General features: G+C 44.2%; 1 protein-coding gene across 1 annotated transcript; it reads right to left on the bottom strand.

The window, feature by feature from the left end:
• Positions 1–750: 750 nt before the first annotated feature.
• On the bottom strand, positions 751–21,971 carry LOC145237666 (zinc finger MIZ domain-containing protein 1-like). Its single transcript, XM_080100612.1, has 20 exons — positions 21,412–21,971; positions 21,219–21,332; positions 16,174–16,279; positions 14,173–14,338; positions 13,780–14,110; positions 13,515–13,646; positions 9,386–9,673; positions 8,875–9,120; positions 8,318–8,447; positions 7,243–7,378; positions 6,775–6,853; positions 6,528–6,659; positions 6,003–6,108; positions 5,235–5,419; positions 4,231–4,298; positions 3,751–4,139; positions 3,415–3,528; positions 2,696–2,916; positions 2,104–2,469; positions 751–1,717 (listed from the first exon to the last, which is right to left on the bottom strand). The coding sequence occupies exons 1-20, from the start codon at positions 21,562–21,564 to the stop codon at positions 1,604–1,606; spliced, it is 3,576 nt and encodes a 1,191-aa protein (XP_079956738.1). The 5' UTR covers positions 21,565–21,971; the 3' UTR covers positions 751–1,603.
• Between the last annotated feature and the right edge of the window lie 1,522 nt (positions 21,972–23,493).

Genomic DNA, 23,493 nt, shown 5'->3' on the forward strand with positions numbered 1-23,493 from the left:
TAAATTAGCACGACGTTTGTGCATTGTGCAGCAGCACATAATCAGTTGTGGGATTCGGCCGGCTCGCACCAGTTCTATAGAACCGTCTCACGAAATTTTGAGATCAGCGAACCGGTTAGCATTATTGGTTACTGTCAATGGACGTTTTGTAACAGAACCGGCTAAAAAATATGACTTTTGTGATAGGACCGGCTGACAAAAAACTTGAATCCCACCACTGCACATATCAGTGTGTCAAGCTGTAATTGGACTGAGCAAACAAATCACACTTGATCAGCGACCAAAACTGGCCATGATGGGCACTTCAAACTAAATATGAATGTGAACATTGATTCTTTGGTGGCTGGGGTCAAACCGCAGCACCCCAATTGAGTACATACCCAACAAGCTGACGCGTGTACGTTTAGCAAACACCAGTGGGTCGTTAGTAGGGGTGTAGTTGTTTCGGGAGCATTACGACACCAAATAGCCCAAATTACAAATAAGACCAACAAAAGATTTTTTTATTTGTGGCTGCTTTGTGGTTGCCCATACCTCAGAGTAGAATTTTTGGTATTTATAAAGTAAAATATTTGGTTTTTGTAAAGATTTGGAAAGTTTTCTTCGCTGCAAATTATCACATACTGTTAAACGATCAAATTTTCAATTTCTGCCCATTTTTAATTTGCTCGGTAAAGTGTGATAAATTGCATGTTCACAAAAAAACTCAAAACTTTAACTGTTCTAAAACAGTCTTAACCAGACACGCCCTTTGGACATAGTTTTGTTGTATTCTTTTGCAAGGTGACAGAATAATAATATTACAAACGCCAAAAAAGTAAGAAGAGATGAAACAGTAGGAATAAGAAAACAGGAAGTACAAATAGTTGGTAAAAAAACAAATTCGAAAGACGCACGAAACACGCAGAATGTAGTTTATGTGTTGCGAAGGCTACTGCCGAATGGACTGCTATAAAACTAGTCTTGATGCAGCCACGAAAGAGTAACGACGCAGAGCAAAAGCGAGTTTGTTTGCAAAAATAGCGTGCTAAGCAAAAGCAGCCGAGTACAAACAGTTCGAATGATGTCTTTCAATCCGCAAAAAAACGTGTTTAGGTTTATTTGCAAAATTATGTGTATGGTAGTATTTTTTCCCATTAGAAGGCTTGCGGTGTAATATGTTGTCCCCAAATGCACCCGTTTAAACAAATAAGAAGCTACTGCAATTAAACAGTCATAACATTTATGTTGGCAAACCATTTTTATAAAGGAATTTTCTGATATGGCACTGACATGAGATGCGAATTGCAAACATGAACTAACGTGATGTTATACCTAAGTGGTATTACTGCCCTCTAAGAGCAATGCAATGTAAAATATAAAAGCAAGTTGTGTTTGAAACCTTCAAACATCGAATACTTCAGAACATGCGTCAATTTTGGTCGGTTCAGTAAGGAACCAAATGTGGCTCAAGCGCAAGTGCAGTTGCGTTGCTTTCGCTGCTCTCACTACAGAAAAGAGCAAGTGTTTTAGACCAATACAATTCAGACGTGAACTTCAGAGGAATATTGTTGGTCGCGTTTGGCGCAAAAAAAGACGCCAAAGTTTTTAAACGTGAGACAAACTAGGAATCAAACAGCGATAGAATATTGTCTTCCTCCGTGCTATTGTTGTCCATACCGGAGGTAGGAGGGAGGCTGGTTGGGTTAAAAATGTCAAAGTCCAAATCCGGTAGACTCTGTAAATGTTAACAATTTGAATTTGTTTTGCGCTATTATTTTGGATTTTTAGAATTATGTTGGCATCATTATATTTTTATCCAAATTCACCGGCCAGTTAATGCTAAAAGCAAAAACAGAAAACAGAAAAAAATGAAAATCAAATCACGAAGTGGCCACTAATTATTACCTGATAGGGGGATTTTTAACATTAGAAAAGGTTAATAATTACATCGAATTTTTTTATTTGAACAGAGATAAGTCACGCAGCTTGAGAACACACAGACCCTAAAGCAGTATAGGGGCAACTGCTTTGCCGACCACCGAGCACACACCACTCAGGTTAAGTATTGTACTGTTCATACATACATAATATAAAAAAAACATTGCAATGTATTGTTCTCACCTGCAAAGCCCCGGTGTCGTCCCCGTCGTCTCCTTTAACACTTGGATCAGCAGCGAAAGGTAGCGATGGAATATCGACTGGCTCGGTTCCCGTGGCATCCTGGCTGCTCAGTATCGACTCAAGGGCATCGTCAAACGAATCGCACGGTGGAATGCTTTGCGGCGCGAAGGCGGGAGTAGCTGGGTTAGCTATTGGGGTCATTGGGTTATTAGTATTGTTTGTGGTACCAGACGAAAAGGAGCCGCTAGTGGAGACAGGTGTCGGACAGCATCCAACCGACTGTGGAGTGAGAGCACTGCTGCTGCTAGGTGGCCTCATTGGAGTGCTTGGTCCTTGCGGCGTCTTTGGGTTACTTGTGTTGCGGCGCTACGAAAATTGTTAATATATTTTTTAAACGTTTGTTAAAGATTTATGTCATTTAAACATCGATTAGATTCCAACGCATTGTCACTGCATAGCAAGTACCCAAATACCACATTTCAAATGAGCTTTATAGGTACAAAGTAGTAACTAATCCATCTCGTGCTGATTGTGTGACTTGGGTACGGCAGACCACAGATACTTTTCACAGTGCAACAATACAAAAACTTACGTTTGGAGAACCACCGTTCTTAAAGAAGGCAGGATGATTGAGTCTTTTCTCTATAGTAACTACGTCGCTGGCGGCGATGTTGTCTCCCATCTCTGCGGTCATGGGCACAGCGGATGAACTGCACTGGAAGTGAGGGGTTGAAGGGTCAGCAGTTTGTCCACCAGATGTCGACATAGAGCCACCGGACGTTATACGACTAAAATCGTAGCTGTGAGGAAACCCTGAAAATCCAGACAAAAATATATTGATATCTAACATATCAACATATAAAACTAAAGGAATAAATGTAGGTAAGGCAATATGCAATGAAATCACAAGAATTGCAATTGGCCAAGCAGGAAATCTTCTTATAGGTCACACTGCAACTTGCGTTGATTCGACTGTAGGACATATATATTCCGCTGGGAGAATCAATTAATGTCACAGGGTCGATATCAAAAACATGTTGATTCGCATCCACAACCTTAAGGAGAATCGAACAACTGCTTGCGACCGCCAATGACGGCTGCAAAACGGAGACGACATCGACGGGTGGTCATATTACATCACAGCATAGGCGTGGTCTTGTGGTATTGTATTTATACATTACATATACGCCTTTACTCCAGCAGCGGATGTACGCAAATGCATGTAAACAAGTGGTCATTGGAGCTGTTATTTTTATCCGGAAAGCAACCTGGTGCGGTTTTCAATTGAAAGAGGGAATTTCTCAATCTTACCGGAGTTATTTTCGGTTGGTGTTGGCCGATTACAAGGCAGTGAAGAAGAAAGGTTAGGAGCGGGAATGTTGTTCAGGCTGGCATTGGGAGAGGTGACAGTACGCAGACGCTTGTCTAAAAAAAAAACAAGTGGTTACTCAAAGCGCTACCTGCGGTGGCACTGTAATAACAGAAGCACAAGCGTTAACCCACAAATGGTTATATAGGGCATCGGTAAGGTATAGCTCTTCATACACTCAGCACTGTATAAGATCCTAACGATGACCAGTCAACATTCGATGAGCACTTGACACTTACACGTGGGGCAAGCGTAACTTTTACAAAACAGCAACTTACTAGGGGGGCCGTCTGGGTCAGGTTTAATATGAAGTTGGCCAGGCCGGTGCATGTTAATTTCTTGCTTCATCTCTTGTTTTACGCTAAGAACACTCATCAGTGTTTCTTGCTTGACGGCAAAGTCTCCGGGGGTGCTGATTGGTTCAGGTTTTATGTGGAACGCACTTGTATCCGTTCGTTCGCTCTTTACAACCCCGCCTGTCGGACCCTCGTCTATGGAGGGGTACATGCCAGGGTAACGAGGTAAACCGGCGTCCCCGGGGCCCGGCAGTGGGTTCCAGTGACAGTTGGAGTCAATTGCGACGATGCTACAGTCACGGTCTTGCAAGGATTTGAAGATCCCTTGCAGGAATTCGTCGATCTCCAAGACAGCGGGGGGAGCGGTTTTCCTAAAAACGTAAACGATATTTGAGGATAAAAGCAACAAAACAACGGTGTTTGAAAGTTAAAGATAGTGGTTTTGTTTTAAGTGGTGTTTACCTGCAAATCGGACAAATCCAGGTGGCGTTGTCGCTGTTAAACTGCAGGTATGACTCCAAATCAAAGCACTGTGAAGAAAAATACATTTTATCTCGTGCCTGTATGGAGTTTCGCACGACTACGCACTACTATATATTATTCCTTTTCCTAAAATAGCTTTAGTTTTCAAGTGATCAACTTTAGATTATAGGGGTTTTGGGTTGTTTGTTGAACCTTTGTCATTGCAAGTTCAATGACCGGGCAAACTGGGTTGGCGCACTCTACGAGATATATTTAGACAGGCAATGATATCATTTATACCCAATTCTGTCTTCCCCCACTAACATTTGTGACACACCGACAATAGGACCGTGACTAAACAGAATCTCAACAAACTACAGTAGTGCATAAAAACGGATCAGGTCACGATCACGCTTCATGAGTAGTTTCCCCCAGTTCCAAAGAAACCCGCGAAGCAGGAGTTTCTCCTTAACCAACACCTTCGGCGCAAGGTAATAGGTCACATACTTGGTGATAATGATAAACGTTCGAAGAAACTCGGTCATGCTAAATGTCAATAGACAGAGCACATTTCCGATGACCTAAGCTCATTTCAAATGGTACCTTCGTAAAACGGTTAGCATCTTAGTAAAAAGAGATTTTGCAATTGTGTTGACGTAACAATTTGGAAAAAACAGACTTTATATTACAAAAACGTATAGTAAGCCTCGGTTAGGGGTAATGCGGGTTTCGGTTAATCCGGATCTTCGCCTGATTCGGACAAAACTAGAGGTACAAAATGATTTTGTAGTTTGATTCTGGATAACGCCTTCAATGGGCCTGGTAAGAATTGAACTAATCGACATCAGCAATCCGGATTTTCGTCTCATCCCGATATTTTTTTTAAAAAACACGCCTAAATATTATTATGGATTTTGCTGTTTTAGAGGTCAAAAGCACTTATTATTTGACTGTGCAAAAATACAGACCATGGGTCAATTTTTGATAAAGGACGCAACTCCCACCTGTATGTGTTTGCAATCCTGGCCACGAGCTGGTATCTGGATCCTGTTGCCCGAGATGCAGCAGCTCAACGAGATTCGCACGGAAGTAGTTGTCCGCTCACTAGCACCGCTGCTGTCTCCATTTGTCGCCGTTGTCACAATGGAGTTGTTTGCCGCTATCGCCCCGCTGCTGAAGTGGCGCTGGACTGCAAGATGGTAGATGCACGTATGAATATTTCATTAGTTCTGTCACGGGAATAGCGAGCGTAGTGGCGAGCTCGTCAGCGAAATCCCGCTTCCATGCAATAAGTGCGTCACCGGCACGCCGCACATTGCGACCTTTAATGACTTTTCGCTACGACTGGTGGATGTTTAAAAAAGGAAATACTTTTTGGTGAAAGAACCACGCCGTATTATAGGGTTTTTAACAGGAAGAATCTCTGCATTAGCAGATACGTTCTACATCGTCTTAAACAATCTGCTAACGTTATAATTTTTGTAAGCAGAAAAATACAAATGATTATTTTATTGTTGAAATTATATGCCATACTTGTATAATACAAAGGGAGTGCGTGCGCTATAACGCAACAACGGTTTAGCTTCTAATGAGGCCACAGACATACGATTAAGCAAGCGATAGTGTAATGTTTATTGTAACACACGCTCTATAGGATGTTTATGTATATGTACGGAACCACTTAGAATCCATGCCTCTGCGTTGGAACACTTATAATTGTGTACGTAGGCTAACAAAAACATTGGCAGAGTAATATGAAGACGTATATTTACTTTTTGCCATGCATCTGCTGTCAGGCAACGCTCGCTTCTGCAGCAGACCCTTGAGGATGTATCGGATGGTGGGACGCTGCACCAGTTGAAGACTGAAGAAGTGAGACTGCGAAACAACAAACAAAGTGTTAACACTGTGCACGTAGGTTTGTGCCGATCCAAAAGTATAATGTAGCGTCGCAACAAACATTTGAAGATGTGTTGCGCAACCAAGCAAGGTTAAAGGTCCAGGTTTCTGAGAAACGCCTGGAACGATCCGTTGCATGTCAGTTTCGAATGCCAATTTAGCGGCAGCGCTCGCACTATTTAATCCCCTTATCGGTGAGGAATTCAGGCACGGTATGTTAAACATTTCCTATGTGCTCTTTGTACTTGTTTCCCGACGCATGGTGTGGTCCTCACCGAGTGTGTCGGTGCGCGAAGGGACAGACAAAACTATAAGCCTATACTGGTATCAACAATACAAATACGACAAAGTAACTTAAAATTGCCAACAATTCTACTTTTGCGGTGATTACTACTTACACAGCAGCATGCAGAAACCGTGATGGTGATTTCATTGCGGCCGGGACGACAGACTTTTTTCAGGTACAAGGGCTTATGCGTTGATCGCGACTGTCCACGGGTGATTGGCATCGGAGTCGAGTTGACGTTTACCTACAAAGTGGCAACAATAACTGTATTAGGTTCACAGCTTTCAAGTTTATTTAAGCAACGTCTATCGAAAGACTATAGTTTTCAGTTGGTTGATTGGCATATGCGAGGACTATACCTGGACATTAAGAGGCCAGTTGGTATGCTTCAATAGGTCTTCGTGATGATAGCACTTGAACTGAAGATCCAAATCAGGCCTGTGTTAATAAACGAAAACAATACCATGTTAGGTCAGCGTGCATTGCTTTAGCGGTATTTGATGTAACCCGAACAGGTACATGTCAGACACTTTTTATTTCTGCAGTTAAAACTATTTCAAGATTGAGATCATCAAAAAAAAGATGTGCACTGAGTATGAGATTCAGCAGTGGTTTTGTCTGAATCATACCGCACATTTACATCCAGATTAAAGACAAAAATATATTCACAGTTTAAAAACAATCAGCACTACATTAATGTCACTGTAAATGTCGCGGTGTGTCACACCACTATAGTATGACGTTGAATGTCAAAGCTGCCCCTGTTTCATGACAAATGTCACCATCGTGACATGAAAACACAGTCAGGGAAGAGCTACCAGACTCACCTCTCAAATAGGGTTTTATGTATGTGCGGTTTGATGGCAAAAGCCCGTGTACTGACGCTTCGGTTGTGTTCCAAACGAAAGGCGTCAAGCACGACTCCATCACGGATGGTGAACACCAGTCGCTGTTCGTCAACACCTACAAGCATCACATAGGATAACAGGTGCGCTGGTGGCGTGAAGACCATTATGTGCCTACGCATCCTAACTGTCTTACACGCCTGTCATCAGGTTGATCTGTGTTCACCTGGCCGAGGGAAAGGCCATGAAATTGACAAGGCAAATTTTGTAGCAAACTGGCTTACGGGACCTCTGCGGTTACACCCTATAGCTGGCTGTCGTAGCTTATTGAAACCTAAACAACTAACGAGGCGTTGCAACGCATGATTTCATGAATTGATAGCGAGGCTATGCAGTGTCCTGCGACTACCAGGAATTTGCTTCGCTGCTCAAAGTGCGACCTAGCCTAGTAACGCATGCCTGAGCCGGACAGCTCGGCGACGCCCGCTTTCATGAGGACTTGTCACGAAGGGCCGACCAGTGACTGACATGGCAGTGGAAACACTCGACTCGATGCATGACATTAAAACGCGTTTTGCGCAAATACCCTTGAGGCAATGAGTGCGGTGGCTGACAGGAAAGTGCAACCATGAAGTGCCGCCTGTCGGAGAAAGGGCATTGCTTTGCGACGGCTGGTTGCGACCAGCACGTGTTTAGACGGCAAGTACAGGCCTCGATCTTATCACGAACGGAGTCGGCACAATAACTCTCTGCATCTCACCAGCAAACCCGCAGACGTGAAAAGCCGACTCTAGATCCACGGTCTTAAGCGTGGCATTTCTAGGCGGATTTGGGCGATGCGTGTGGGAGTTGGCGCACGTATAAGTGTGCTGACAAATTTGACATTGACGATGTAACAAACAAGGGTGTCAGCTACGCTCTAGCGCTACAGTTGGATCTCTTAAAATTCCATAGAGGCTGTATATAATCGAAAATGGGCATTGTCAATCTTGGGGTTGAATACTTTCGATTCTCATGAACAGTTCGCAGCGCATCACAACCGACCATTAGAACATACCATCCGTGTCGAATTTTTCCATGTTTGGATAAGGTGGGACGTTGTGGGCGCTGCCCGGCGTCAGGGGTGGCGTAGGATTGCCCGGAATAGGATTTGGCTGTTGTGAATTGGGGTAAGGCATCGACCGCATCTGCATGAGGTTAAATTGTTTGGTTAGCGTTGGAAATAAAAAAAATCCACATACAATTATTTATTTTTTAAGCTAAAATGATGGCTTTCGTATATACTGCCATATTTTTCATATTTAACGATTTACTATAGTTTACGATTCCTGCTCAAAGATTTACTACAAAGAAAGGGATCCCCCAAAAGAGCTATCGTTTATGGACATGTTAGATGTTTGGACATATTGGATAATACGCATTATGAATGCATTTAGAAACGGTACGTCGTACCGTGCTACAAAGTTTTCCATTAAATTTAAACGACAATATAATGCTGTGAATGTGCCCTTTTACCTACTGCATGAGATAATATGCTGCAAACACAAATATTACTACTGTATTGAACACCTGCACATAACACGATACCCCAACACCTGGCATCGAAATCAATACCTCATTGGGATAGTGAGGGGGATACGGCCTGGGACCTTGTCCGTAGGGGTGCGGTTCAGTGATGGATGGGTTGCCTTGGTAGAACTGATGTTGGGGTGAGGGCCCGGTCCTGGGGCTATAACCCTGTGCGGTGGGGGTCGTGGGACCCTGCGGGAGGTGAATGGTTGGGTGTGGCAGTGTGTCCCCCGGCTTGTTAAAGTGTCCCGGCATGTTCGGGGTCCCGTTGTATGGTCCTTGGCCCATCGGCTGTGCATGAAAGACATTGTCAAGTGGTGCTCGACGAAAGAAATCGGTTGCGTAACGTTTATTGCTGAAAGGTTCTGTTACACGCTTTGCTGTTATTGCTTTGACCTTTATTCCGTGAGAAACAAGTTAACTCGAAATAAGAAAGTTGACGAAACAAATAGTTCTTATACAGTGCCCCGAAAAATGGGATTAACTGAGCACGTTTGCATCTCATTTCTCATGCTTTTTCAAAGTCAAAATCAGAGGGCAAAAAAGCGAATCAAACCTGTTGTGGACGACATGATTGCTTGTACATATCATTGTTGCACATTGACCCGTTAAGGCTAGCGGTCCGTGGCGAGGTCATTCCACCGCCCATTTGATAAGGAGCGGAAGAGGGCGGACCCCGTCCGTAATGAGGGGTCATCTGGGGTCTCGTCCGGTTCGACTGGGACATAACGGGATACCCCATGCCATGTTGTTGGTTGGGAGAGTAATGTTGCCCAGGGTGGTGCGAGACGTTTTGGTGCATATGATAGTTGGGGCCATGATGACCTCCCGGACCGTTTTGCATCTAAAAACAAGAAATTTGAATAATGAATGAATTGATGTGTACACACAATTTTGTGTCAACAAGTTTCATACAAGGTTAAATGTAAAAAGATTAAACGGGTAACCCAATCGAGCTCCCACAGATTTGTGCTACACCAATGAAAGGTCTTTTATGCGCTAAAGCAAATTCTCATTACATGTAATATAAATTCAAAAACAGGGATCAGACATAGTGTAATCAAAATACAAAACACATAGTAATATCATTCATTATACTTTCATTTCGCACTACGCAAAGCAACCTATACATTGGCAGGTAAACATGATGATGAAACAACAAACGCTCAATACAAGGACGGATATCAACTGCAACGTGAGCACGATCACAGGGCCGACAATTCTGCGATCACACCAAGTGGGATAATGGATTGTCCCGGGCGTAGTCCTCTGTCAAAACAACACAAAGCGCGCGCATTCCAACCCTGATCCCATCTCCGGGTTGTTTGGCAGCGGGTGCTCCCACGATGCAAGGACTCAGGTGGTAAGGCGCCATTTTGTCGCGCACGAAATCGTAGAGCAAACTGTATGATCGCTTATCATTCCCGAATCAATAACGAACCTGTCATAGAGGGAATATCACCCAGCTAACTCACATGATTGACTGGTAGGCACTGTTTTCTGTTCATTCATACGAGAGCTTTGGCTAAATCTTATAGGCAACCGCGAACGCTTCCGATCAAGGCAAAAGAGATTACATTAATATTTTACCACGGGAGAGATTCGCCACTCGTCGATTAAAAACCGAAACCAGCACGTCCCGAGAAAAAGGTAACACGCTAAATTTCCAAACGAAAGATATGTCATCTTACAAAACGGTGGATTTTTCAGTGTCCCCCTTTTCCAATTACAAACTAAACGTTTATGTTAAACCACGTAATTGGACTTTAAAAGCTTTTTTAAAGACAGTGACGACCCGATGGAATGTGTACATAGGGTTTATTATGTATTGCGTAAATTACTGCCTTGCTTTTATATAAAAAAAGAGCAATATAAAGCACCGTCGAAGACTTTCTTTAATTCATAACCAGGGCTAATCTATAATGCCCCATTGCAAAGATCTGCTGGTTGAAATTGCAAAACGCCGTTTGCACGAAATGCAACATATCCCTTTCTGGACATTTGCAGGGACAAATTTAAAGTGAAATAGTGTAAAGAACATTAAACGAAAACAGTATGTCTGTAGAAGACCAAATTCTGCAAAGAAGATTTAACTTATCTTCAAAAAATGGGCCCCATACTTTGCAAACGTGAAAATTACAGCAAGCATCAAACAAAAACCGACAATCGAACAACTGCAGCAAAGGGCGCGGCGCCGGGTCCATACATAATTACCTCGTGCCTTTTGGTATTTGCGACGTTCTGAATACACCACAATATCCTGCCGTCGATACACGATGGTAATTGCAGCCGCCGATCCGGCAATTAGCCTGTCACCTTGGGCCAACCAGCACTAAATCGAAAAAATGCACCACAGTGATGATGGATTTGGCCCCACCCATATAATTTTCGCTTAGGATGAAGTCGGTGAAGCGCAACGGTTGCAGGTTTGGTAACCTTAACTGTGCCGCCCGAAACCGAAATAGTAACATTAGGCATCATATCTCCCACATTAAAACAAGACAAGCTCTCAAAATGCGGCACAAAGCGCCTGTCAGATCGCAACAGTCAGTTAACTGCTTCGGTAGCAAGAATAAACGAAGGGATTCTATTGATTTAAGGGATCTGGCGAAGATTAATTGTCGTTCAAGTTGTGCTGGCGCTCGAAAGGTTAAGAGAGGCACATCATGCATTATGCACAAGGTCAGTGTGAACGGCATCCAACCGTACAATAATTGCAGGACTTGCGTGCAACCAAACAACACGAACACCGCCACACACCGAGGCCTGTTGGCATAAACGACTCCTTCGAGACAAGATCACAGGTTGTGACGCGTGGGCTGTGACAAGATTTACCTTGTTGCGGACGTTATCTGCCTCAAATTACGCCAAGTGCGTTACAACCGATGTACAAGAATTAGGAAACGTTGTCAAAGCAAGTACCAGGCCAAGCGACCGTCTCTCCCTGGCCAGACGTTGAGCTCTTGATGTGGTGAGCCAGGGAATATTTTCCTGACATCACATCATCGCCGTGTTACATCACTGTGGTGTGTTTATTTTGCTTGTGTTCGCCGACGCCAAACCGTAAATGGAGATCTGGATGTATCTGGGAATTGGCGCGAACTTCGGAGGCTCAATAAATCACGAATACCAGCAATCGGCTTGGGAAACGCATGAACTTGCATTCCGCGGATGTAGCACCCTGATCGGCTTCAGCAAATCTGCCAAACCGCATCCAATTTGTCTTCGTTGGGCAGATCATGTTGCAGAAATATAACATAGGTGTAGTGCGGGCACGGGCGTTTTGGATGTATGAGCATATAAGCCCGTGTCTGTCGTCGCAGTGGGTGCCGAAATCAGCACGGTAACTTGACGGCCATCGAAAGTTGCTCGCGGTATGCACCTATGTTTGTTTAGCAGATACAACGCTGCCGCACCTGCGAAACGCACGCCCTGTTCCCGCCGGACCAAAATAAATAGCACTCCGCGGCAAGGCCTGATGCTTTCAGGGTGGTGGCGTCACGAACACGGTTGGAGCAACAAACAAACTGGCGACGATGTTGACGTAATAACATGTTGACGTAATAGCTTGCCCGCGAATGCGGTGTGAATGGCAATTAAACTACACTCCCAAGGAGATTCGGGCTCCTTGTCCTAACCTGACTTAGATAGAGATCTTTTGAAAAGGCCGAATGATAAAGATGACAAAATCTTAATGATGATTATTGGTTAGATTGAAAATTGTGAACATCGCCTAAGCTAAAATCTTTGCATGTTTTGAAATGTAACGGCAGCAAAGCACAAAACAGATCATACATTAGCAAGAAAACTGATAAAAAAACATATTTGAGTTCTTGAATACGCCGTGTTCGATCAGGCAAAACAATCGCTCCATTATTTCGTCTGGAAGCTCAATCTGAAGAGTTCGCAGTTCTGCCGCCGAATGACGCATATCGGTGCTCGAAATTGTTGCCAAACAAAACAAAAAATGTGCATCCTGGGACATTAGCCGCCTTCCAGCAGGTCGCCGAACAAAACGTGGAACATACCAACAAGATTTTAACCTGCTGGGCACTCATCAGGCCAACGAATGAGTGTAAATGATCGGCAACAAGATGGCCTTGGGCATCAAGCCACGTTAAATCGTCTGTAATGTGGACTGTTTTGCCGCGACACGCCCGATGGAACATTATCAAGCCTGCATTAGGCAGCTTAGTACTGGTTTCTATGCTTTGCTACATGTTAGTTATCAACACAGACCTAAATTAGTTTGATGGTCGTTGACCCGCGCTGGAGCTATAGGCAAACATATGAAAATCGTCCAAGCTGTGTAGACATTCCGTCTGTCACCGCTTTTCGCACCAAACAAGTTTAACGGCCACAAATTAAATCTAAGTCGACCGTCTCGCTCCATGTCTTCTATGTACCATTATCGAAAAGAATGGCGGCGGCAATCTTTAAATAGACCCAAATTAAAATCAGTCAACAGAAATTATCGCACGGAAGCGGAGCGGTTGGGTCACCAGAGTAAAAGTTCTGTTTCCTGTCACCAAGCTTGACACGCAACTCCCTGAAGCGCGAAGACGAAACGCAGACACAGACATTCGACCAGAAGCAATTTCCAGCAATATGTGTGGCAAAATCGAGAAACATAAAAACTTCTCTGTGCCGTGTGGCCAAGTGACAGGGAATGGATTAGAACTTACCCCATCGTAGGAAGGTACTTGGCCGTGGTCTTGCTCTTTCAGAAACGCTGTTGCTGTCGCAGTCGCCGTGGCTGCTGCGGCTGCAGCTGCTGCAGCGGCCGCGGCTGCCGCTGCTGCCGGAGGATGGTGGTTCTAAAAGTTACAGAAATTTTAACTTTAACCATACGACTAAGAACAATCCATCTGGAACAAATTTCAATGTTAACCATCAAGTATAAAGGTCAACCGAAAGTCTTTGTACAAAGCTGTGTGAAAACATTATTACCTGCTCAGAGCCCATACGATGACCCGGGCCTCCCGTGTACCGCCCAGTCGGTCCCATTCCTCTGTGGTTTGGTGGGTACATGTTGTGGTGTTGATAGTTTCCTCCGGGTGACTTGGAATGCATACCGGGATATCCGTGGTTAAAGTTACCTCCCATCTGATCGCCTCCGTTGTGGCCAACATGCTGTTGAGCAAAGGTCGTGGAATTGACCGATTGACTGTGAACGGGGATTGGGGCAGTTTGTGTTGTTGAAACCCCCCACACCGTAGTGATAACAGACAAAGAAGGATGTTGATTCGGTGGACCTTGCTGGGAACCCTGGCTCCAACTCCTGCAAATGTGTTTTAGTATAAATACAAAGTTTGCAGGTGTTTTGAACAAGGACGCCCGTACCTTTGAGCCATGTGTGGTTGAGGATATTGCATTTTTTGACTCATAATGTCCCCACCCATGGTGTTCTGGTTGGGAACAGGCATTGATGGGATGTTGTTTGGTTTGATTGCTTCATGTTGCAATGTCATAATCTTTTTCACACTGTGCAGCCACATTGTCAGCATCGCTGTAATGTAAACATTATTTGTTAACAAGGGGTCCTAAATTGACCCACAGTAACTTTTCCAATGTTTAAAACGCATATAATCCCATGCAATTGCCGTGAAACAGGTAGTGTACTGGACGAACATTTTTGGCAGTCTTTTAATTCGCCCATCGCGGTTTTGATCTTACATTTAAGGCAAACTGCAGATTTCTATCACACATTCAGCGGTATTTAGCATTGAGAATTTCTTTGGCAAACCTTTATTTTCACATTTGTTCAAGTAATCATCAAGATCACAAAGTGCAACGCGATTTTGATTATGTGACACGAGTCTAGGCAATGACGTGCATTTTAAAGATTGCTTTCATCTTCAACGGCGAAAAGGCAACTGGAAAGAAGTTGTTTGCATTACACACTGGCAACAAGTTAACTCAGGTTGCCGGAGGCGCGTCCGAAACGCAGCACTGCCTGCGATTGTCCGATATTTACATTAACCCAGCCGCGAGTCTGTCTTATCGCGCACTTGATCGGCGCTGTGAGATTTTGAAGTCAGAATTCGACGTGACAAGCCCTGAACGCGCGATACTCGCCCAGATAAAGTGATTTAATTTCGCGACGAGCAAGCATGTGCCTGGTATAACGATCATGGGCCGATATCGATTATTAAGTCGCTCGATATTCCTACCACTGTATTGCGTTTTTCGCGCATTATTAAGCAATGACACGAAAACCTTAACACGGCGCATTTCAATTTCCGTGTGTCTGCTTGACACCAGACGACACACAACACTCTGTCTCGTTCTTAAAAGCGAATAGAAGTAAAACGTTTTCATTGTTTACACAGCAATGTTACCTAAGCAAGACATATCAAGCTGGAGTCTTTGTACTCAGCCGTCTATGGGAAACAAAATTTGAGAATTTAGGGGCTGTGAGAGGCATTAGCCGGATTACTTTGGGTAAATGCCACAAATTGGACAAAATTACGTGGGTGACAGAGCATTTGCGGGTGTGCGATTGTATCTGCGTGTCCAAGGTGCGTCACGCCACTCGGAGAAGTTGGACTCAATCGGTAGTTTTCCGAGATAACACGGTCTATCAAATTAGTTAAGAGAGGTCGCACCTGTTTTTGCATGGTTAAATGATGCACGCGAATTACAGTTTGTTTTTCTTGTCTGATATACAAAATAAGTAAATATTTATAAACTTTTTCCTTTTTATTCTCTGTTTTTAAATCAAATGTAGCGACCTATGGTGGAAAGATGCGATTTTTGTCACATGGTACTTGTTTGACAACCGTACACCATATTAAAAAGCAAAACTAAACAAATCAGATTAATGATTCGGATAACTTGTTAAACGCCCATTTCCAGGTGCGCTGTACCACCGGTGATATTTTTCGCTAGATATTACGCGCAACCGGCACCAGGCTCTTTTACGTGTTTTACCGCTCATATTACACTTAATGCACGCCGAAAGCAAATTGCGCAACGGTTTTGTTTATTTATCTTGCGGCCTGCGACGCCCGTCGATTACGAACATCGTGTTTCTTGGCTGACCTACGAACGACTAATATGGTAACTGGCACTGAGACTGGTAACATACGGCTCTGAATACCAGATGAATTCATGCGCTGGTTAAATCAATAGGTAAAATCCATATGGCGATGTGCGGGAGTGCCAGAACGCCTGTCAGCATTGTTTAAAGGTCGTCTGGAGAAACGATCGCATTCAAACGCGTTGCATTATTAATGGAAGACACCAGTCGTGGCAAACACTAACGTGCCCGTAACAAACATGTATATCCCGATTGTGCATGCGCTTCCATACGGTACCAACTTACAAAAAACGGCTGCTTACCTGACGAGTTGTGTGGAAACCTGTCTCTGTGATCATTGCAAAGAACGAGCAGGCGGTAACAGAGCTGCAGATCATAACCTGGTTTTCCTGCAACTTCATTGACGACCTGGGAACAAACAAAAATCACTTGTCACTCTCTTTCATTTCACTTAATTCGGGCAGTGCCTTGTACGAATTTACGAGTTGCTAAATGCGCATAACAGCTAACCAGACTGAGGCCTCCCCAGCGGAATAAACACAATCGCAAGTTTCATATATGTTTGCTCTGGGGAGATTACTATGAAGACACGGTATTGTAAAAAAGTAGTGTCAGACAAGGACACTTTTTCAATGCAAATCTGACATTGACCTTGGCCGCATTGTCATGTCTCATCGTTGGTGGTCTTGTGGAATGTGACATTCAATTATTGAAAGGTATAAGAAATTATATGTGACTGCCTAAAATAAAACTACAAAAATATAACAGATTCATGATACATTTATGCAACGAAGTTTGTCCTGTTCTATAGATGATGGGTTATCCAACCAAACGATAGGTTAAAGTTTTAAACAAAGCACAGCCGTTGATGAATGGAAGGAGATGGATTTCCGATTTCCACTTATTAAAAAACCATATGCGACTAGATGGACGTTGTTTGCGAAAAAAATTCTTATGCTAGTGTGAGATTTTGCACAAGGCTTTTCCTTTAGGCAAGAAGTAGTTGAAGCAAGCCGCAAAACGGAAACTTGAAATATTTTGCGGAATTCTTGTCATATATTGTATTTACGCTTAGGTTTTGAAAGCAAATATTCCAAGAAAAACACTCTAAACCCAATTAATTCACATCAAATAAGCGTTAAACGCCACAGCACGTCTTCAACAGCTTGAAAAATCGAATCCAAACGCCTGAGTGCCAAGCAAACGACTTAACGAGCGGAAACACACTTATGAATTTCATCGATGAATCCCTAATTACCGTGGCGCAGGGAAATAAAAGCGAGTGACCTCGCGAAGGCAAGTCCATCTGGCCAGCGATCGATTAAAGCAAGTAGCCACGCATCACGATGGGCTTGCGATCATCCTTCCAAACGCCCCTACTACCTCCATGCTGTTGAAATTAGCAGAAGTCAGTAACTGGTGACGAGCGGCGGCGCGGGCTGAAGCACAAAATCGATTTGGCAAATCTTAATTATTAATGACCAGTGCAAGGTTGAGGGCAAACGCCGTTGTTTTCGCGTGAAGCGACCTGTTGTTGCGACGAGAAAACGATTCACCAGCTCAATCGATCGGCGTTCGTAGCATTGTATTTCGTTTATATATTAACGGCTATGGCATTAAAATTACTGACTATGCCCGGGTGTTGTTTGAGAACATGGATAACACACGGTTTAAGTCCTCATAAAAATCAAACCTGCGTGAGCCCGGGAAGATATATTATTTAACGCAGATTTAATTGTCAATTGCGGCGCCGAGATTTTGCAGAACGCCTCGTTAAAGACAAGTCCTCATTCGACACTAATGCACACTCGACTGACATATCGGGTTGAACGCGATCGCGGTTAAACCGGAAAAGTGACCATTGTCTGGTACGGGTCAATTGAATCTCCTCATGCGTAAAAGCGTGGCCCGTCTTCTGTAAACTGACAATGAGCGGTTAGTTGGCAGTAGACCATGCCCGTCACCTTCCAATACAACTATGTACCAACAGCAGAGTTCATGTGGCAGCAGGTGCGCCATTTGCCAGGAAAATAAGTTTTAACCCGTAGACCGTAAAAGCGGTGGCCGCGGACGTAATGAAACTTGATCCGGGAGTGTCGTCAGCAGAGATTTTCTAACGACGCGAGAGCAAGGTATTAAAAAGTGCTGATTAAGGAGATGGCACATTACCAGCCGGCTCTTTTAGAACCGGTCTAGCGCTATCGACTTTATAAAAGTCGGCCACAAGCCTACATGACTGAAATTCTCCGCGAAATTAAGGTAACATGATCCCGCAACCGGCTTGTTGCACGCATGCAGGGCTATAGCGCAACCAAGTACCGCGTTTCATTTTTGGGGTTAAGTGCCAGTAATCACAGAATCCATTAACAGGCTGGTGGGCGATAGCAATTCGGACGATTAATTAAAACCCTTTCACTGGGCCAGGAGAAATGTCATATCACGGATACGCATTTTGATTCTTTATGGGCATCCACTAACACCAGATTTGCATTTAATTGCAATAGGCTTCTGTACGACGCATGTGTCAGATTCGCTTTGTGAACAAAAGTTGTGACGTAACAGGCCTGTGCAACTAATACCAGTGATCCGATGCGTGTGAACGAAAGGCTCCGGCCGTCTGTCAGTGCACAACGGAGCGGCAGTTTCTAACAAAGTAACACTTACAGCTAGACCGATCTTCCAGATAAACTTGCTAGATGTGAACATGTCGTAACCTAATATCGTTCAATTTAGATTGTCTGAGAAAAAGTCTAAAAAACAGGAAACATGCCCAGCGAGCTGTCTGTTGCATGCTTAGAGCGTCGCGCCGTGTCCATCGTTCACATATCGAGTGTAGCAACTGCGTTTTATTCCCGCTGTGTGCGAGTAATGCTATTTACACCGTTCCAAACCAATGCACAAAACTAACCACAGTGCAGTGAGTCTGCCCCCCTGCAGGCGCCCGTCAACTTTCATTGACAGCTACCTAGGATTTTCACGGACGGATTAATATTTACTGATTAAAGCGGACAATAAAAGTTGTGTTGTCTTAAACGACGGTAGCACAGATTGGGCATTTGTATCTTTCTGTAAAGTTTTTGGATGTGACAAACTGATGTCATTACGCAACTGAGAAAGATCTTGACACTAGAGGCAAATAGCATTTGTTTACACTGCCCTACGTAATCCTACATCAGATTGTCACGTGCACGTTATCAGCTACGTCATAGATAGAGAGTAAAAACTTCATAACTTATCTCATCAAAAAACATCACCATCAAAACGTGGTTCGCAACAGACTGCAAGCAATCGGGATAATCCAGCCTGGTAAACAACTTTCCCAGCGACAAATTCCAAAAAAACAAAGCAAATGGAAAAACAACCCCGGTGACATTGTTATTTTCGCGAAGCACAAGACCCAAGTGTGATGGTGATATTAGCTTTGGGTCACCCCTGCGCACTGAAAAATCGATTTGCGTGATCAAATTAACCACTGTAGCCCGGGAAACGAAATTTGCTGAGCGTTGTCAAATAAAGACTTCCGCACTGCTATCGCAGAGCTCCCAGTTGATCCTTCAAATGATCGCTTTTCGAAACTTCGTATAGGGACGTACAAGGCAAATAGGCAGTCGGTTGTTTAAACTCTCCAACGCGAAACGAAAGCAAGCGTGCGACTTGACACAACCATACGTTACCGTGCCGTTGTAAGTCGGGCGCGACGAGCGGATGTGGTCTTACTCGGTCCAGGGCGTTTCTAAAGCACTTTTACCTCCAAGACAGAATATAGTGCTGTATGTTTGTGCTTTCATTGCATCACGAGGATTCAGACAGACTGACATTGCTGCGCAGGTGAAATCCCCCACATTTTCAAATCAAGCTTCTTAATTTACTATCGCATTTAGTTGTTCGCAGTCAGCGATGCGCGAAATAGCGTGATGTGTAGACGACGATGGTGATCGAAGTCGAAGTCATGTAACGTCATACTTGCGTCTTTGATCTGCGTCCGTCCAGGAATGTCGACAGCACAATAATCACGATATCGTCAACTCTCGAAGGCGTGCGGCGGAAATTCGCCCCGAAGCAGCTACATTTTCGCTCAGAACAGGGCAATAAGCCACCGACAGACAGGGGAGATTTGACGGGTGTCATTGGCTTGGGTCACGTTTCGAATTTCGTGCTGTTCGGTCACGGACCACCGGCAGGAGGCATGCCCCGGCGAGACGAGCCACGCGGCGACACCTTCCCCTGCCCCCTGTTGACGATGGGAAAGGCAGCGAGCAGCAAAGAAAATCGTTTGCCGGCGAGCAAGTGTGCCGACCGCATACAAGTATTACTGTAGCCGCGAGGTTGCGGTTCGATAACCGTGTCGTTCAACTATAAGGGTTCGTCGTGATCGAGGACAGCTGAAAAAGGCGCCCTGGCAGCAAACAATGCGCAAAACTGCGATAAAGGCGGCGTTTTGTCTGTCTCGCGCTAACCGAGATACATATTTGTATTGGCCTTGCCGCGAGTCCGACCCCAAGTTTAACGAACGCGGCGAAGCGTAACTCACAGAAACTGTTAGGATGCCACGACAAGGCACAGTGACTTTGGAAAGCAGAGTTGTGTTTATTTAACACCCGAGCCCAGTTCACGCCAAAGCGACTATTTGCTGAACAGAACACAACTAAAACAATCACTTAGGCTTAACACAGCTTCAAACCACATTTCAACACCTAAAGCGGGTATACTATTACTGCTGCAGCAGTATCAATGTAAACAAAGTTATTTTGTGTTTGGTTAACTTAAGGCCATAAACAGTATTGACTACACAACGTAACAGCGGTCATATGATTACGAAATACTCTTTTTCGAACGACGCTCCTTCGATGTTTCGCACTTTAACAAGCAATCTCACGACGGCCATTCTTTGTTCCGCTCCATTTGGCGTCTGATTGATTGCCTGGGATCGCGGGCGCCATTTCTCGTTGAAACTTAGCGCGTTTAATTGAGCACGTTGGACGACTTGAACTTGTGTGGCTGCGTAACATGGACGGGAGCGCTGACTACTTGGGTGTTCAGTTTGTAGCACATTGTTAATATGTCTGCCACTTTCGTTTTGACTCCTTGGAGTCAATTTCGTCCCATTTCCTCTCGTTGCATAACCTACTTTTCGTCTGCCACTAAAACCAATTTCTAATGGGACAGGGGTTCAACAATGTAACACACTGGGTAGGGCAAATACGTCTTACATCACTCAGTGTTAGAAAATCAATCGCACATTACTTCGTAATATTATTACATCATAAGTGAATGTACAGTTCAATGTTAAGCATTTTCAATGTTACAAGTAGGCTAAAGGGGAATCAACAGTTTGCTTCTAACTTACCGCAAGACATCCCATTAGAGACTGATGAAAGTGCGATTGAAATGCTCTTGCGTCCGAACACCAGTCCAAAAGTTCACGTGCAGACTTAATAAACAACTGCGGGTCGCGCAAATGCTGAAAATGCAAAAACTTTCAGGTAAAATCAGCTCTGTGCTGGGAACAACATTAGACTTGAAAGCAAAATTTGACTTACGTTCTGTATGCACTGAAGTCTATCAAGCGTTTGTCGCGTGTGTGGGTCGTGACTTAGGGGGTTCGGACCCCCCATCGGAGCGCCCATTGTTCCACCGACACCACCGCCCACAGGCAGTTGGCGCATGGCGTGGTTCACAGTTGTTGAGCTCATCGGGGTTTAAAAAGGTTACAATCCAATAATCCGAGAGATTTTCTTGCTTCTTCGACTTGTTCGGAACTCAATGAACAGTCGAAGGTGGTGAGGACTCATCGGATAGCTTCGTCTGACCCCGTACAACCTCTGTGTACATCTGCTTCCTAGTTGCCGCTTTGTTATCACGTGCACTCGATAGTTGCGAAGAGAGTTGGTTTGTCAACAAACAATTAGCTCAACAACTTTGCGGCTAGACTTGAGGCTCTGTTTGAAGAGCCAATATCGTTCTTTTTCGGTTTGGGACTGTTCTTGCCACAAAACAATAAATAATCCAAGTTTAGCAACTATGATCTCTTTCAAAGTGGCGTTTTAATACAATGACCTAATCTGAAAAAATATCGTTCTAGTTAGATCGCTGCAAAATTATTGTAATTTCACTTTGCCTAAATCATATAATTACGACATACAGCTAACAGCTAATATTCAGCTTCATTCTTCTCGATTACTCTCACATTTCGCGTAGTAACATTACAGCATTCATATCGATCAGTCCCCAGGAACACCCGGACGAGTTCTCGCTGCAGTGCTGTGTCTGTATCAACGCGCGGCAAGCTCCCGCACCCTCACGAGCAGGTTGCCTCACGTTATAATGGGCGAAGAATTCACTTAGCCCGTCGCTTTAGCGGAGACGCAAAACACAGAACAAATTTCGCTGCACATTCTCTCTTTTTCGCGATGATCCATCTTTAAATGCGCGACGGCGCTGGAGCATAAAGATAAAGAGATCGCCAGCGAGCGACAAGGAGGGAGCGACTGGGAGTGGGAGGAGTGAGAAACAGCAGCAACAGCGGCGGCGGTGTCGCACTCGTATTTCGTCAATGCTTAGCTGGCTCAGCTAATGGGATTTTTCTGTGCCACTATCCTCGACTAACTGCCACTGCGAGATTTGCGAGCCGCGGAAAGAAAGTGGCTATCTGGAGGCAAAATCATCGATCGTCGCGTCGCAGGCCACCGCGGTGGAAGAAGAATCGTGTAGGCAAGGGTTTGATTGTTTAAAACGAACGCTGCGGTGTTCGCGGAGAGATAGAGTTGCATGGGTGGAGTGATTTGTGCGCGGTACATAATTCAATAATTGTGGGAATATCGTCTGACGAAAATGCGCCACTGCTATTAACCTTTCCTACGTCATTGCCACGCTTTCAGTACGTCATAGCAACCCGTACGAGTAATTTGGTTACCACCACCTCATAACACAAGATTATTACCCTAAAAACAAATGTCATAAACTGCCCTGTCTCCGCCGCTCTGAGCAAACTGTAATCTTTGTTTCGAGATCAGGAAGCCACTATTGTTTGAGAGATGACATTTAGTCTACTGATTGACATTTGTCGGCGCGTCGAATTTACGCTGACGACTACGGCCCACGAAACCACAACTATAACAAAGCAAACGTTACTTCACAGAAATATAAATTATACGGACAAGATTAGCAGATACGTGACATTTCATCCCCCTCCCTCCCACTATGTCTTCCATTTATCGGGCATTTGACGAGACAAATAATTTACATTCTTTCTAATTATTTTCGTCTAACTTCTATAGACAACATATTGACTATTGTTCTCTTTCTACACAACGACGTTATAGTTTCAGACAGATTTAATTATTGCATTTCTAAATCGGACAGCCTCTCTCTCCGGTTATTTAGCTACAATGTTTATTAACTAATACAGTTTCATTAAAACTTATCAATATTGCCTGGTCTCTAGCGCAATGCGACAATGTGAGGCGGAAGCCATAGATAGCTTCAAATCGATTGATTCCAGTCTATTTTTGGATTTCCTAGCTGTGTTTTGTTTGAAGCAACGCTCACGAATCTGCATCACGACCAATTGCGCTTTCCGCGCTATTACGTCACCGCACGTCAAACACTGGGTGAGAAAATCT

Source organism: Phallusia mammillata, chromosome 7 (assembly GCF_965637545.1).
Source record: "Phallusia mammillata chromosome 7, kaPhaMamm4.hap1.1, whole genome shotgun sequence".
Taxonomy (NCBI): domain Eukaryota; kingdom Metazoa; phylum Chordata; class Ascidiacea; order Phlebobranchia; family Ascidiidae; genus Phallusia; species Phallusia mammillata.

Bases quoted from the DNA above. Each gene is read 5' to 3' on its own strand.
- LOC145237666 (XM_080100612.1), bottom strand. From the start codon at position 21,564: ATGAGCTCAACAACTGTGAACCACGCCATGCGCCAACTGCCTGTGGGC. The intron at 2,470-2,695 runs GTAAGTTTTTGT...CAATTTTCGTAG, and splicing joins AGAACGGTGGTTCTCCAAAC to CGCCGCAACACAAGTAACCC. The intron at 1,718-2,103 runs GTGAGAACAATA...TAACATTTACAG, and splicing joins ACGACACCGGGGCTTTGCAG to AGTCTACCGGATTTGGACTT.